Source organism: Amphiura filiformis, unplaced genomic scaffold, assembly GCF_039555335.1.
Source record: "Amphiura filiformis unplaced genomic scaffold, Afil_fr2py scaffold_29, whole genome shotgun sequence".
NCBI lineage: Eukaryota > Metazoa > Echinodermata > Ophiuroidea > Amphilepidida > Amphiuridae > Amphiura > Amphiura filiformis.
In genome coordinates, this window is record NW_027305493.1 from 481,781 (window position 1) to 499,432 (window position 17,652).

At 35.5% G+C, this 17,652-nt stretch overlaps 1 protein-coding gene across 1 annotated transcript; it reads right to left on the minus strand.

Moving 5' to 3' along the window:
- Window positions 1-647: 647 nt before the first annotated feature.
- Window positions 648-8,949, minus strand: LOC140143810 (parkin coregulated gene protein-like). The gene is given in 3 exon segments (XM_072165621.1): window positions 648-4,245; window positions 4,248-4,337; window positions 8,528-8,949. Coding segments are annotated over 3 exon segments (732 nt in total). The 5' UTR covers window positions 8,777-8,949; the 3' UTR covers window positions 648-3,852.
- Window positions 8,950-17,652: the final 8,703 nt, after the last annotated feature.

The following is a 17,652-nucleotide window of genomic DNA, read 5'->3' on the forward strand; positions in this document are numbered from 1 at the left end:
TTTATTGAAAAGGCTGTTTCTTCCAAATGCAACATTGGATCCTCTTGAAATGACCATTATGACTTAACATTGTAATCAACAATAATGCGAATCAGGGTCTTAGCTAGCCACCCGTCTGGCCGTCATTTCAGACGGCCAGTTTGCTCCTGGGACGGGCAAAATTAATGCCTTTGACAAATGCCATATTATGAATTGTATGTTTTGAGAAGCTAATTGACCTTTTTAGTAGACCCAATTTGTAGAACAAGGCCAAATCAGCACATTATTTGAACTCTTTGAACCCCCAATGGGCTATAGAGGTCTGGCAAATGTTTTAAAGGTCAAATTAGGACAGGCAATTTTATTCAAATGACGGGCAACTCACGATTTCTAGCTAAGACCCTGATGTGAATCCTATGTTGCATTTTGATGTTGCAGTCATTTGCATCACTTGAAACTAATTGGTGAAGGCTCATGTGGATCACTTGAAACTGGTGGTTTTGATGTTTGATGTTCTGCAAACATATCATTTTTGGAAAAATATGGGTTTTTTTCCCCATGTTGGAAATAAGAAATGTGTCACATTATGCAGTCAAATATTTAGGAGGGTATTTTTTGTGAATACAAAGATATAGGTGACAACATCAATAACAAAATAAACAGATACGTTGCAAGTCAAAGTCATATTATTCAGGTTAATTTATTTTGGTATGTACTCAAAACATTTCCGAACAATAAACATGTTTAAACTATTATTTACACTTTGGTGGGAAAAGTATTGGTCCATTTTAAATTTGATACAGTAATTATTATGTAAATGCAAATACTAAATAATACTTTTTTCAAGGCCTTATAAAATTAATGTTTTGGTTCTCCTCCCCTCCTTAATTTCTGGGATTTGTCAGGGTTTTTTTTTTTCCTTTTCTTATAAGATTTTTCAATTTTTTAGACTTTGGAATACTTTAGGAAAACTTGATATATGAAGAGCTTATTTCCAAAATTAAATCCACAACCCCATGTGTCTCATTTACTTGTGAGATACAATCATAATTACTTTGACAAGTTTGACATTAGCAACAACAAATTGTACCATCAACAAACTATTATTTACCATAACAATGCTGCATAACAATATGCAGACTATTGTTCTCATTTGGGAGACAAGTCCATCCACTGTTTGATTTGTAATGGTGCATCCAACTGAAACTATAATACCTAGCATCACAACACATTGCAATATCGCACAGGGAAATCAGAAGCATGAGATAGTGGACTTAATCGGTTTGGAAATAAGCTCTTCATATATATAAAAAAAAGTTTATTAGAGAACATGGATCACTTCAAAGACTTCTTGTGGTACTCTAGAAGGGTTTATCCCTCAGAATCTCACATTAAAAAAAAGGCCTCCTTTCCTCTTGCTCTGTTGGAAAACTACTAACAATGCTCATTTTACATTGGAAATAAAATTTTAAAAAACGCCTCCCATAATCCTCTAGATAAGAACCAAAACATTAATTTTATACGGCCTCATGTTCACAATTAATTTTCCATATATATTTTGTACACACTGCTATAAAGTTAGCTAAATATACCTTTTTTGCCTATTGGCCTACAAAGTAAGACTTGAAAAACAGGTACTTGGTAGGTGACCAAAAAAAAAACACCTGTTCTACAGGGCCAACCCAGATACCAGTATTTGGCATATTTTTGGGGATTTTTTTTGTAAAAAGGTTAATTGATTTTGACTAAAAGTGAAAAAAGTTTCATGATTAAACAGATTTGGGGTCAATTATACTAAGCTACACGTCAGTCTGCCCACTGAACAGGGTTTTTTTTTTTGATCACCTAATAAATAAACACTAGCTTTGGTTGATTTTACTTCTTTATACAAACGCACCCTCTCATGATCTGACCTCGGTCAGTGACCTGTATTGAAAAATATTGCATAATATAATTCTGACTAAAGCAGATTCAACACATTGTTGGACGTTTTTTCCAACAAATCCAGGCTGCCGGTCAGTCATCTTTAGCATGACCGCCCGGTGGCTTGAATTTGTTTGAATTATATTTGATGGGTTATGATTTTTAAGTGGATATTTTTTTTGCATAGAACCATTTATTAGGGCATAACAATGTAGGAACAGACTCCAGACCAATTTTAATCACAAGTTTGCAACATAATTATAGAGCTGACTGTTGCTTTATTAACAGTGGAAGCATACAGCAAAATACTAGCAGTACGGTAAGTTTTAAATGCTACAAAATAACTTAATTCATTCAAACAAATGTTATTCTACAATAGGACTGTATATCACATTACGTTTAATAGTGTACATGTTACATTTAATAGTGCACTACGATAAAGTCCTGCATCCTCCACTTGTTAACTTGTTTGGGGTATTTTGTATTATTAAAATTCAAAATGCTGTTACATTTTGTTTTATTTTTACTACCAAATATTGCTGCGGGCCACCCCAAGGTACACTGCTGCCCAGCTACCGTACTTCATTTGGTACCTTATAGACCCGTGTTGATACTCATAACTCATGAGTACACACATCAGAATCACACATGCAGTGCACACATTACAATGTATGTGCTGCAATGGTTCTCTATAGAGAAATTAAGTAGCCACAAAGTAGCTCGGCAGCAGTGTACATCTGGGGCGGCAGTAATTGGAATCTGGAAGCGTAGTGAACCATGCACGTTTTTGTATCCAAAACAGTCCCTTGTCCTGAGTTTTCACGCAAGATAGTTGAGTGCTGGACTGCTGGTGCACCACAAGAAAAAGGAATTTGTCTCATGCCCAGGGCAGGTTATCAGATGCATAGCAAAAAGCATCACACTTGATGTTTTGTTTTGGAAATTCTGTGCAAGAATGTTTTTTTGCAAATAGATTCCCGTATTCCGATAAACACAAACTTCTTGAAAGCATTCCTTGCCTTTCTAAAACTAATAAATTTGTATTTCCTTTGGAAGACAGGAGAGACTATAATACTTGGAGACTGAAACCAATTGTACTTGCGGCTGTTATAATACGTATATAGTTTATACATCATTTGGAGTTCTTCTAGCTACATAAATGCACATAGCTGGATAAATTTGCATACATTAAATTTGTTCGCATAGCTCATTAATCAACATGCATACATTGGTAGTTGCTTCAAAAATAGCCAGAGAAAAAACCCTTTACACTTTCTTCCTTCCCAAAATCAATCAACTGCATATTAAGAAAATATTATTTACAACAATATTACTCTTTGGTGAATTATGAATCTGTAAAATTTCTCCTTGCGAACTGCATATAGATTTGTTTAAAAAACAAAATATTGACTTGTTTTCAAAAAATCAGTGAGACCTTCCAGCCTTTTGAAAAATTGTGTTCCGTCACATCCCAAAGTTAGAGTACCTTTACTTATGAAAAAATGATTTGAAATGGTTAATACCAAGTCCTTGTTTTTCAAATTCAATGTGAATGTTATATTTTGAAGGAATTGCAAAAAAAATATAAATGTTTGTTTAGATTTTGCAAGTTTGACAAATTTGCGATCTCAATATAACTTTCCGAAGGTACCGTTTGATATGACCAATCCGTCACAAATGAAAAATCACTTACAATGAAACAAAGTTCATTTAAATTCTGTTTTCAACACCAATACGACACATCCATTTATACAATAGAACACAATATGGGAAGGGCATACAAACAATAAAAGATACAAATATGAATGTACCTATAGATATTATGTTGTACAGGTATAAAACTGTTTCAAGTTTACTGCACATTTTTGTGGTAGGTATGAAACAAGAATTTAACAGTCAGGTATGCTTGGAGTTGCGGCAAGGGATAGTTAGAAAATTTACATTGCCACGCTAATTAAGTAAACATGATTCGTACGTCGGAACCATGTACTTAATATTTATAAACGCATCGTCGCCACCATATTGTTCAAATGCTTCCAGCACTTCCTGAATCAAGTCTCCCATGTTTTCTCTTCTCTGTTGGCCGTAATCGATACCATCTCCAGAGTTCAGGTTATTGTTCTTGAAGATGTTGAGGATTGGAAGGATTTGACGATAGTAAGGCACCAATGCTTCTCCAACCATTTCACCCGAGACGACTAGATGTTGCAACACTTTCAACGTTGTGCAAATAACTTTGTGGTTGCGCATATTTAGTGCTTTCTTAATTGGAATAATTAACTGGGGAATAACAGGAAGAATCTTCGATCCACCATGCTCCAACATGTCGTGAACTCCTCGTTCTCAAGAAAAACTGAATACGGATGTGTGGTTTCACACAAGCCATCAAAAAACATGGGTAGGTAGTGGTGGTAGTCTAACTTCTCAATCTCAACCTGTGAAAAGGAAAAAAAGTGAAATTAATTAAATAATAATATCAAATGGAAGGACTTAGAAACTGCAACAATTAGAATCATGTTTCAGATTCTATGAAGCCCTTGTTAGAATGTGTAGCATGCAGATTGCAGGGCTCAAATTAGCTCTAGTATAGAGCCTCTCTGCCATTGCCCAATAGCACTTAAGTAATTTATATGAGGTCTGACTACTACCATACCACAAGCAATCCGCAGACTCAGAGGCATGCAGATTGCAGGGCTCAAATTAGCTCTAGTAACAGTACAGAGCCTCTCTGCCATTGCCCAATAGCACAAGTAATTTATACTAGCGGGATACCCGCGCTTCGCGCGTATCCCCGCTAGATGAGTAAATGGGAGCGTTCAGTATAACAGGAAAAATTACTGAACAGATAGAATCATTGAAAAGGTACATTTTTATTTATCTAAATCTGTCTCTTCTACACATTTTCTTTTTTAGTTTCTTCTTCTTAGCTTGTGATTTTCCGTTTCCTTGATATTTATTTATTTAACCCGTTCCCATTATTTTCTAAATCTGTTCTTTCTTACATTTCCCTTTTAGCATCTTTTCTTATTTGCTGCTTGTGATTTCCCGTTTCCATGTTTTTTACTTAATTCTGTTCTCATTATTTTAGTTTATTTTTTTCTTACATTTCTTGATTAGTTTCTTTCCTTCTTTGTTTCGTTCCCGTTTCATTTAGTTACTTTAACCCGTTGGCCTAATTACTCGTACCCTTTTTGTCCTCATTTTGTCTGCGGACGTGTTCACCCGGTATCCCGTGACCCGTCCATGTACCTTTTTGTCCTTTATTTTTCCTTCTTTCTGTGTTATCATGTCCACTGGTCTCTGGGTCGCAAGTGTGGCTTTGCGCCGTTCTGCCAGCGCATTAGGCGTATCATGCGTACGCACGCATAGCGCCGACGCTGCTGCCGCCAGCTGCAGTGACGCGTAGGCTGGTAACCGATTTTCATAACAAAAAACCCGTTTTTACCCACATTTTACTGTTTTTGCAGCCAATTCTTGATCGTTTCCAACCAAATTTTCGCATAACCGTCTCGGTATATGGTTCAATGTCCCGTATGAATTTGGCGACATTTGACTCGAAACTGACGAAGCCTTTATACAGGATACATACATAGATAGATAGATAGATAGATACACAACATTCCCCTATTTATAGTAAGATGAGGTCTGACTACTACATTACCATACAACAAGCAATCCGCAGACTCAGAGGAATAAACTTAAAAATTACAACAGGAAAAGCAAATTGGTGTTTTCTTTGACTGAAACTAAAAGGCCTGTCATGCCTGTTACTGCTATTAACCAAAATCATGAACTGGGGATTTCGCGAGGAGGGTGTCCCACTGTCTTCTTTGACAGACATTGGAAATGGGTAAGTGTAGACTGTAGTCATGGTAGTGGATGGTACAACCCTGACCGAGAGAATTTAGTGCGGCTTTGGGATTTTAGTTTTCAGCGAATTTGGTATATATCGATGATTGGTGCGTTATTCAAACCCATGCTTTGTAAGGAATATGGTCGCATGTCACAAATAGGTCACCCAAAAATGGGGGAGCCGTAACATGAAAATGCTTTCTTCACACTTCAAGTTTGGTTTATTCTAAAAGTATAGTACCTATTGTGGAAAGTTTGGTGTCATTTTGTAGATAATTATGTTCTTTATCCAATACAAAAAAACCCAAGTCAATTGGACAACTACTTTGAGATATATACTTCAATATGTAAGATGTGTCAATGGGGGAGCCGGGGCGGGGGAGCCCCATAGGGTTGTACACAAAATTGTGAAAATATGGAAAACTTCAAACCTTTGTATCTTAAAAAGTACAACTAGCATGGACTACAAATTGCACATATCATCCTGGATTGTAGATCTGCCTCATAGTAGATCAACTGTAACAAACGATGTAACTAATTAATTGCCTAATTAAATGCTAATTAAGACACTTTTTCCTATATGTTACTGTACAAAGTGTACACGTAATGCTCTGACATTTCTAAATGGCCTATCTTTGGCCGAATCATCCTGCTTATTCAAAAGTACACATATTTTTAAGGAAATTTGATGAGGAATTCAATTATGCTATTAGTTTTAGTGCCAGAAATGGAGGAAAAAGTTTTGATTGATATGTCATAAAAATTGTAAAATTATTTTACAATTTTTGACCACCCTGTATGTTTAACACTAGGGATACCAAACTCTTTCTTCCTAATTTGTTTGATGGGCCCATGAAATGTCTTTCTGAATCCATATTTATTTTGAGCTACATAGCTTTCAGAAAAGAAAAATATGGGGTTCACTGTGACAAGAAAGATGCTAATTTTGTTGATGTTCCACCCTGTATATTTCTTACCCACCCTGTATTATGATGTTATATTTTGTTGATTTGGCATCCTTGTAATATAAGCTTTCCAGAAATATATACTTATAATGGTCTAAAATGTATTTATTAAAAGTTGTGTTGAAGTTAGGCCTGGCATTTTCGGGTAATTTTGTACCCGGGTACCCGCCGCAATTTTCGGGCGGGTAACCGGGTACTGAAATTGCAAAAAAAAAAAAAATTTTTTTTTTTTTTTTTTTTTTTTTTTTTTTTTTTCGGTTTTGTAGTGGCTCTGGACCTAGACCTAAATGCCAGGATCATTCATGGTTGACCTAAAAAAAAAAAAAAAAAAAAAAAAAAAAAATTCAAGATAATTTGTTATTTTGTAAATTGATAATTTGTATTCATGTCATAGTCTATTAATGATTTCAAAATGTATTGAATTTGAATGCATTTTGAAATCATTAATAGACTATGACATGAATACAAATTATCAATTTTCATATTAAAAATAACAAAATATCTTGAATTTTTTTTTTTTTTTTTTTTTTTTTTTTTAGGTCAACCATGAATGATCCTAGCATTTAGGTCTAGGTCCAGGGACACTAAAACTCGAAAAAATAAAATCTTAAAAAAAAAAATAAAAATAATTTTTTTTTTTTTTTTTTTTTTGAATTTCGGGTACCCGGGAGGTATTTCCTACCTGGTAATGTAATCTCAGGCGGGTACCCGTTTACCCGACCGAAAATGCCAGCCTTAGTTGAAGTGAATCAGAATTGGTGATATTTTCCTCATTTTACAGTATGTTACACAAAAGATGACCAATTCATGACATGCGACCATATCAGCACTCTGTAGACTAATGCTGTTTTGTTTTTTAAATGATACATGGTACATTATTTAATTTTGAATGTTGGCTGAATATTTTTGATGAAAGTCAATCTTTGAAGATGTAACTTTGCTACGGAAAGTGCTATGTATGACAAAACGGTTTACAGTTTTGGCTTTACTCGAGTCGAGGGCTTTAATTTGATATATAAAATGATGCAGTTTGATGGCAAATTTGATGATGATGATCTTGAGTTATTCTTGACCCCTCATTTTTATAAGTTAAAAATTCTTTTTCATGATTTTTCAATCAGCAATCATCATATGCATGCATAAATGTGCATACAATTCATGTCATATTCATGATTCGATGAACAATTTCACTTTCAGCTGTGATAGGCATGTTCACAAAATTTTCAAGTAGGATAGGCCTATTTCACATGGAAATTATTTTGTTTAAAAAGGTGATTATTTAACTTAAAAAATGAGGGGTCAACCATGTCTGTAGGTCAAAAACTAGCCTGTTTTTAAAAAACTGCACTTTTCTGCGACCATCATTGAATGACAATGCCTTACAATGACTTACTGTACAAAAAAAGCATGTAATGCACCATTTTTTTCCACGATGATCCATTTTAAACAAAGGCGATTTTATTTTATGAAAATTTCAATTATTGAAATCTAACTTTCACTGCATGCTGACTTCTAATATCAAGGATAAAGTACCAGCACTTTTTAGACTACGTCGTGAAGTTTCTGGTGTCCAAATTTCAAATTTTTGTATACATACAATGAAATTTCCCTATCATGCCTATAGCTATGTATGGGGATTACACAGTTAAGCCATTGACTGTGAGCTACTGTGGTCCAAACTTTTTGGATTGAATGTCGCCCTCTATAATAAGCAATGTGGACATGTCTAGCTGTGAAAATGATTCAATTTCAAAATTTTACTTTTTAACTTTAGTTCAACCACTTTTCATGCTTAGTTTCAAACTCACCTTCCAAGCAATCTTGTTTCCTTTTGTGTCGTGTTCTAATGCTATTGGAAAGTCTCCTCTTTCGTAAAAATATCTGAAGTCGGTACCTTTGCTATCTAGCGGTCTTTCATCGAAAGCCCCCTCTGTTGGTGGTGGTAGGACTGTGGCATTTTTCATGTGTGATTTTGTTGAGAAACCTGCAGCTGTCAGCTGTGGTTTTCCTGTCACTGTCAGCTGTGGTTTCTTTCTGCTTTTCGTAGTGGCACTCATGATATCGGATGATAGTTTGGGTAAAAACCCTCTAAGAAATAAAATCTACACCACTTCAGTTCACTACGTTGTTAATATGGCCGAAGTTTGTTTCTAAATAGTTAACAAATAATTGATTTTCTCCACTGTGTGTGTTGTTTGTTGGCACCTCCGCCATAACAAGCGAGTTGCCTAGCAACCAAGCGTCCTCTTTCAGCTACACAGAAGTAGAGAAAGAAAACGTCTATATTATTGACCCTTAATTTAAAATCATTACGCTTTGTACAAATTTTATGTACAAATTCATAATTAATTTGTTCCTTAAAACAACTTTTAAGAATTTAAACTTTTGATTTTGTAAATTTAATATTATACTTTATTGTACAGTAATGGGTCATAGTTCGTATTACATTAGACTATACCATTTTCGCATAGGTAAGAATAATTACCATGTGCCGTGTGGTGGCGTCAGTTGCACTTATATTTCAGCAGGCGGTACAGGACACTTGTACAAGTCTTTTGTGGTACTCTAGGGGTTTATCCTCAGAATCTCACATTTGAAAAAAAAAAAAAAAAAAAAAAAAAAGGGCCTCATCGTTTCCTCGAGCACTGTTGGAGAAGACCGAAAACTACTGACAATGCTAATTTTACATTGGAAAAAAAAAAAAAAAAAACACCTCCCTCCCTCATCAATTCATGAAAATCCTCTGGACGAGAACCAAAACATTAATTTTATACGCCCTAATGGTTGAGGACGCAATCCGTCCATCCGTTGCGAGTCACAGTGCTGCATCAGATTCTTGGAATTGTCAAAATTCTGATTTTGACAATTCAAAATTCTGGAATTTTGACAATTGCAAGATTCGGACGCAGCCCCCGGGGGGAGGGGGGGCACTCCAACTTTGGAGGTGACGCGTATGTAGGGCTGTTAAGACCCCTTTTTCCGCTAGCGTCGCTGTCACAAAGACCCCATATTTTTTTACGAACATGTGTTCTGTCACCCGAAGACCCCCTATTTGTTTAGCTTTTTTCATTTGATCTGTCACCCAAAGACCCTTACATGTTCAATTTTAACAGCAACTTTCATCAATCACTGATTTCGTCACTTATTTTGAAAAAACAAAGAAATTTAAAGCCAGAACTAGAAATTCGATTTTCGAGGTTTTCTGTGGCGCTGTTTCGGCTCTCACCCAAAGATAAAGGTCATGCTATAGAGGTATATAGTAAGAAATAGCAAAAAAGCCGGGATTTTGTGAAAATCTACTGCCTGGGCGAAACATGCTCCGATATTACTGATATTTCAGCACAATACTACTATACCCCAGTAAAATTCTCCGAGAGTTCCAAGTCGATCCGAGAAAAAATGTGTTTTTTGGCCCACTCTAGTGTAGGCCTACAGCTAATACGAGCGTATTTAGTAGAACAATATCAATGTACTTCACACATGGTTTGTGTTATAAAACAAACGTAGGGGCCCGAAGGCCAGCTGACAAGGGGGCCCTGTCAGCAACTGCTGACAGCTTAAATCCGCCACTGCTGGCAAGGGGGCCCTGTCAGCTGCTGACAGCGTAAATCCGCCACTGACATGTAGCACTGAATAAGAGTTTAAATTTAATATTCAAGATCACTTAGCTGGTAACAAAAATGAAAGAAATTCTATTACTGAAATACAGTGTTGTAGTCCTCGAGTACAGTCCTTGGCCTCGAGGACTCCTCGAGGACAGGTTTTGAAGTCCTTGGTCCTCGGACATGTAGTCCTTGGCCTCGGACGTGTAGTCCTTGGCCTTGGCCTTGGCCTCGGACCCCAAAGTCCTTGGTCCTCGACAACAAGGACCCGACAAGGACAGGCAAAATCATCAAAAATGCAGGCAAATGTTTAAAGAGTGAAAGAGTACAATCTGCTGTTTAGGTATAAATTGAAACTTTTCATAGAGAAACATGACAATTAAGGATAGCTTTTTATTGTACCTGATTGAAATACAAAACAGTTTGTCAATATTTTGGTGCACTCTTAACTATCATCTTTGCTCTTTGCAAAAGATGCACATGGAGGCCAAATATGTGGTTTTATATTAAAATTCCACTCAGCCAATATGATTCCTAAAATAGGAATATCGAATAGACACAAGAGGTGCTTTAGATATTTTAAGAAACTCATTGGACGCTACTGTAGGACATGTTTCGATTACCTGGTAGACCTAACTGTGATTAAGGGGTATAATCCACGCGTCTAGTACGCACTCGTTTCTAACTGAAATTTCTGTGAAATCTTGTCCGCGCAGTTCTTGCCGCCACGCGCGCGTCAAACTAAAAACTGCGTGGAGTGTGCGTCAGGCGCTGGTAAGAAGTTCAGCTACGCGAGAGTACCATGTTTTTATCGCCATTTATCGGTACCAGTGATTTTTGTAAAAGAAAGAAAGATAAACAAAGTAGGAAGGAAATAACTAAAGAAAGAAATCAAGAAAGGAAAATATCAGGAGTGAAAGAAAGAAAGAAAGAAAGAAAGAAAGAAAGAAAGAAAGAACGAAAGGAAGAAAGAAAGAAAGAAAGAAAGAAAGAAAGAAAGAAAGAAAGAAAGAAAGAAAGAAAGAAAGAACGAAAGAAAGAAAGAAAGAAAGAAAGAAAGAAAGAAAGAAAGAAAGAAAGAAAACTAATAAAAGAAAGAAAGAAAGAAAAGAGAAGGAATAAAAGGAAGATAAAAAAAGAAAGACAAAGTGAAATAACAGAAAATTTAAGAATAAAGGAAACTGAACAAATTAATGTAATCAATCAAATAAATAACAACGACAGAAAGAAGTGAGAAAGAATAAAAAGAAGAAAGGAAACAAACACAAAAAAGACAGAAGAAGGAAAGGTAAGAAAAAAGGAAGACAGAATTAAATAATGAGGGAAAATAAAGATAAAAAAACCAAGATAACAAAATATATAGACCTAGGCCTAATTAGACTAGGGAGAGCCCATTTCAGAAATCCAAAAATGTATTATTTCATGGAAAAGAAAATTATGATGTAATTAAATGGTATTAGCGTTACACATCTCTCATTTGGTTACCTATAGGCTAAAGTGTAACTTCGTAATGTAATGTAACACAATTTAACTCAAGAGGAAATCAATAATACGTAAAAATAATATAGGCTATAGGTATATATAATTATTATAAAACTAGGTCTATGTTTTTTTCTTATGCATACTGTCCATTTAAACAGGCACAGTAGGCCTACGAAAAAAATATATAAAAGGCTGATGTCAAACGGCCTTTTATATTTATCTTATTAACTAGTATTATATAACTTATTTATTATAAAGTTGTTTCTTATTTTACTGATTGTTAATATAATGAAATTATTTCAATAGTATTTTAAGGTAAAATTCTGTAATTTGAAATATATATCACATGAAGTCAATTTTATTTTTTTAATAAAATGTCTATTTTCACATCTGACTTACTTCGCGTGCAACTGACTTTATAACTTAATCATGTAATGATAAAACGAGAATGATAAGTAGATCGAACCAAGTTGTCCCAGCAAACACAAAAAACGTTAAAACGTTTTAAACATTTGGGTTTTGATTTAAGTAAATTAAATGTCGGGTTATATAAAGGTTATGAAAACGTTTTAATACGTTTTGTATGAAAACACACTACAATAATATTTCTAAATTGTTTTCAAAGTGTTATTGTAAAAATATGTTTTGCAAATAGTTTTTGCAAAATATTTTGTCAACACTAAAATAACATTATGTTAGAATGTTTGCAGTATAACGTTTTTGAGTGTTTTGGAAACGTTTTATACCCCTTTAAATAACCCGACGATTAAACGTTTGCAACCTTTTCTAACCTTTGCGAATGATGTCGAAAATGTTTTGTGTTTGCTGGGTACATGCCCAAAATGAGATGATATTTGAGTAATATTAATATCATTCTAAACATGATAAATAACGGGATCCGCTAAAGTTAATAATTAAAGGCCTATTCAGTGATAGCCTGCAAAAAAATTAACATTGTTTATAAATTGCATAGGAGTGAAGGATAAGTCATTAAAGTTGTCATAGGTAGGCCTACAAGCATTTTTGCTATGCAAAACAACGAGAAAAAACGGCAGCATTGACAAAGTTCAAATTCAATTCAATTTGAAATTACAGATTTATGTAAAATATCTCATTTTGTTTGTTGGCGCATGGCTTAACTTTTGAATCAAGAGGGTTAATAAAACCGAAGAAAATCGCCCACTGTCATGTTGCAGGTGTTTGCGATATCACCTGCATACGCGGACAATATAGCGCGTATGAGCTGCGACAAGTTTTTTGCGAGTGACGCGCTATGATATCGGACTGGTATTTTGAACCAAAAATATGCCATTTCTGCTCAAATTGCGAAAAAAGTAACTCCGTGACCCCTCTTTTTTATTAGCTTTAATGAAATATCCCATCAGTGCGCATATTATATCAAAAAATAAGCAAAATTGTTCGGGTAGATTTTTTGTTATAATCGAAAACATGTCTAAAATTTCCATTTTCCCATAGACGCCTGTACTAATTTTTCCCAAAAACAGCATTTTTAAAATGGTTATTTCTTGAAAACTAACTCCGTGACCCCTCTTTTTTATTTTAGATATTCGAAGTATATCGATGAAATTTAATTGGTACTAAGTTTAAGAAAAATCGTTCGGCGGGATCTTGTATGGATTATACCCCTTAAATGAATTTTATCTATTTTGGTTAATCTCATCAGCTACATTTTGCTGCGTTTGATCTTAAGATAGATCAGTGCCCACATAACTGTCTAGCTTTTGATCAAACATAAGTGTGTTATATTGTAATCTTCACTACTTGTAACAGCCCAAAAGTTGAAGTCTTATTTACGAAAGTCCTTCCGTTAGGCCGCGATCACATATAAGTATACGGTATTCGCTATACGAAATTCGAAATACGCTCATTCGATCAGGCTGAGTTCACATAGTATACTCCTATGTGAACTCAGCCTGATCGAACGAGCGTATTTCGTATAGCAAACACCGTATATCGTATATTTATATGTGATCGCAGCCTTAGGTAGGGAGGCGGGCCGAAAAGTCAGATTACGTTTGTAAAAAAAGCTGTTAAAACATCGGTCAAAGTTGATCTTTTTTAAGGATTTAAAGGAGTATTTCGTGATCCTAGCATCCTCTATTTATGTCATTTTTCATTAGATATCCACGAAAAAAACCTATTCCCAAAATTTCAGTTGATTCCGATTTTGCGTTCACGAGTTATGCATGATTATGTGTATTACACTGCTCCATAGACAATGCATTGTAATTTCGTTCTGGTGCACCAGAACGAAATTCAAATTTCACGATATCTTTGCTAAACGAATTAATCTGCAAGAAATATTTTGTACATAAACATTATGTAGCCAGAGGTTTCCAGTGATATAAAAATCGCAACTTTTTTTGAGAAAAGTGGGGGGATGAGGCTGTGGATCACGAAATGCCCTTTTAATATAAAATTTCAGTATGTTCTGAAGTAGGCCTACGATATTGAAATTTTACAGTGGTTGCTTCAAAATGATTTTAAATCAATATAGTGTACAGTATTCGCAACCTGCAACTTGTAAGTTAATTTTGTAAGCAGCTGATTATTTTTCATATGAAAATCCAGCATGTCCTAATTATTTTTTTTTCGTGCTGAAAAGGTACGAAGAAAATATCTTAAAATAAAATAAAATATTTGTTTCTTCCATAAACATGATCACTAGTATCCTAGCATTGTCACACCCCCATCCACCATAGCGACGGAACTGTATCCTATGAATACAGGTTGGAGTTTCCGATATTTGACACTTGCATTTTAGGCATGTTTATTTTTAAAAGTTCTATAAATAGGCTTACTGTGCAGCGTTATTTAAAGTGCATATAAAATTGCCTTATGTTGACGACAATATGACCCCCCCATCGGGCGTGGTTTAGTATGGTTCATTATTATAAAAGTCCTTGGTCCTTGGCCTTGGCCTCGGAGACAAAAGACCTTGGCCTCGGAGGGGTGTCCTTGGCCTCGGACACCATGTCCTTGGCCTTGGCCTTGGCCTCGGACACCAAGTCCTTGGCCTTGGCCTTGGCCTCGGACATGAGGTCCTCGACTACAACACTGCTGAAATAATAGAAGTCTTTAGGCCTATGTAATAAGATTTAAGATAATGATTATCCCTTCAGAGTTTGTGGTTATTGTTTCAAAACTCATTGTACTAGCTAGTGTAAGATGTTTTACCAGAGGAGGCTTAATGGCATTCCTACAATGCACTATGATTGGGAATTTTGATCAATATAACCTAATTTTAAAGGCAAAGTCCCCATTGCCACACACACAAAATGGTAATTTTAAAACTGCAGCCAACGAGTTAATAGTTGAGACTTAGGACTGATATTTGATTTTCTTACAGGAAACATTCATAATTGTCCCACTGCATTAATTTTATTCCTAAGTCTCGATGTTTTGAATGTTAAATAATAGGATGAAAACACCAGCTATTTGCACACAATCCCAATGCAAGGTATGGTCAACTGTACCACATGTGTACAAAAGCCAGACATACAAGGTCAGAAACCCCATTGGGTTGTGGGAATGCCTTTAAACATCCTCTGATGTTTTACAGAACAAAAACATAACGCACTACTAAACGCAGTAAGATCTGGTCATGCTTGTTTTCTCTGATAAAAATGGTTATTAATCATTCTTGAAGTTCTTTATTGTATGCTCTTATATACTCCAAATACCCTAATCTACACAGTGATTCCCCTGTTTAAACTTTGATTTTAGATATAGATTTGAATGAAAACCCCCCAAATTCCCAAAATTTCCCATTAATTCCCAAAATTTCTGGTGGAAACTTTCCACCAAGGGTGAAAATAAGTGGGAGACGGGAGCCATTTAGCCCACAAACCCTGAAATGGCCCCTGGTCCCATCTAAATTTAAGCTGACCAGGGGACACTTATCTTCAGAAACTGGCCCCTGGTCACTATACCCAAAAATCCAATTCCATAGCCATAAATGTATGATGAACTTATCCAGATTAGAAGTTGATTAGAAGTCATTAGGTTCTAGTGATGTGGTCGAACCTAAAAATATTTTTGGCCAGAAAATCAAGTTATAGGCCCAAACTGACTTGTTATTCAAGGTAGGATACAAAAAGTTGGATGAACTTGTACATTTTGATTACCTTTGCTTCTATTGAACAGTCAGGGACACATTGAATTAGTATGCATTGCTAGCTGTTCAATAGAAACAAAAGTAATTCAAATGTACAACTTTTTCAACTTTGTAAAAAAAATTGGCATTTTTTTTTTTTTTTTTGAGTAGCAGTATTTCTCTGGTTTTCAACCTTGAATAACAAGTCAGTTTGGGCCTATAACTTGATTTTCTGGCCAAAAATATTTTTCAAAATTAAATTTTTTTTTTTTTTTAGAATTTTTTTTTTATGTCGACACACTGTCGACGTCGGTATACGAATTATATCGACATGTCGACAATAAAAAACGGTGCCACGGACCGCATCACTATTAGGTTCCATGCTGAATGAAGTGAACCAGGGGCCATTTTGTGTAAAAAGGAGCCCCCGGTTCACTATTTCTTATTTTCACCCTTGCTTTCCACTCCGAAAATTTCCTGTAATTACAACCCTACGAGAGCATTTTGACCATTGTGTTTTAGTGCTAGCTATCTACAGTAGATAGCATTTCGGCCATTGTAGTTTTGTGCTCTCTACAATAAGCCTATAGATAGCATTTTTCTATTAGGGCCTACGTGTTATGGCTATATCTATTGTAAATAAAATGTGAATATTGTGTTTTAATAGTGGTAGCCTATATACTGTAAATAGGTCTGTAAATAGCATTTCGACCATTATGCTTTAGTATCTACTGTAGATAGCATTTAGACTATTGTGTTTTAGAGCTATCTTCTGTAACTAAAGTTTTACTTATTTGTGATCTACTCTAGATCGAGCAGTTTGACCATGGTGTTTTAGTGCTATCCACAGTAGATAGCATGTTGACCATTACAGTTTTATGCTATCTATAGTAGATAGGTTTTTGACTTTTGTGTTTTATGGCTATGTAGTGTAATTAAAATTTGACTATTGTATATCACAGTCAACACTACGTTTTCATTTTGTTCGCTGATGTTGTAGTTAGGTTGCAAAGTTGCACAGTGATGTAGGGGAGAGCGGGGAGTGTTCGCCCTATATTTTTCTGACCAGCCTAGCGATGTCAATTTTAAGGTTAGGGGTGACCTGATTAGCCCATGTGAAAGCCCTATGTCTTAGCTATATACGGCCACAATCCCAGAACTATAGGCCTTACAATAGCAACAGGATAGAGCAAACAAAAAAGTTTTTCAAAGTGGCGAACTTGCCCCATATTGGGGCAGGTTCGCCCATATGGTGGGGTAAGTTCACCCTAATCACAAAAAAGCTTTAAACATTGCATAACAATAACATATTAAATGCAACAATTTAGCAAGGGTATGTACAGGGCATTCATTCTCTTCTAGGGAGTCACTAAATTTGTTGCAGGGCTCGGGTCAGGGTAAAATATAGAGGTCCAAAGTGAGCTTAAACGTATCATGTTTACAACTTCGGGGAGATTGTGGATTAGGACATCAAACGGTGGTATGAGTAATACTGATACCACATAACTTTTAAAAACATGCTTTTCAGTAGTTTTGTCTTGTTTAATGGTATAATTATAAATATTTTGCATAATACGCTGATGGGGCAGGTCCGCCCTCCAGTTTGGGGTAAGTCCGCCCGGGGAAGATATAGGGCGAACATGCCCCATCCTCAAAGGGCGAACGTGCCCCTTGTGCACATTTTTGTCTTTTCTTCAGGGTAGCCTATGCAAAATACAAATCGAATAAGGAG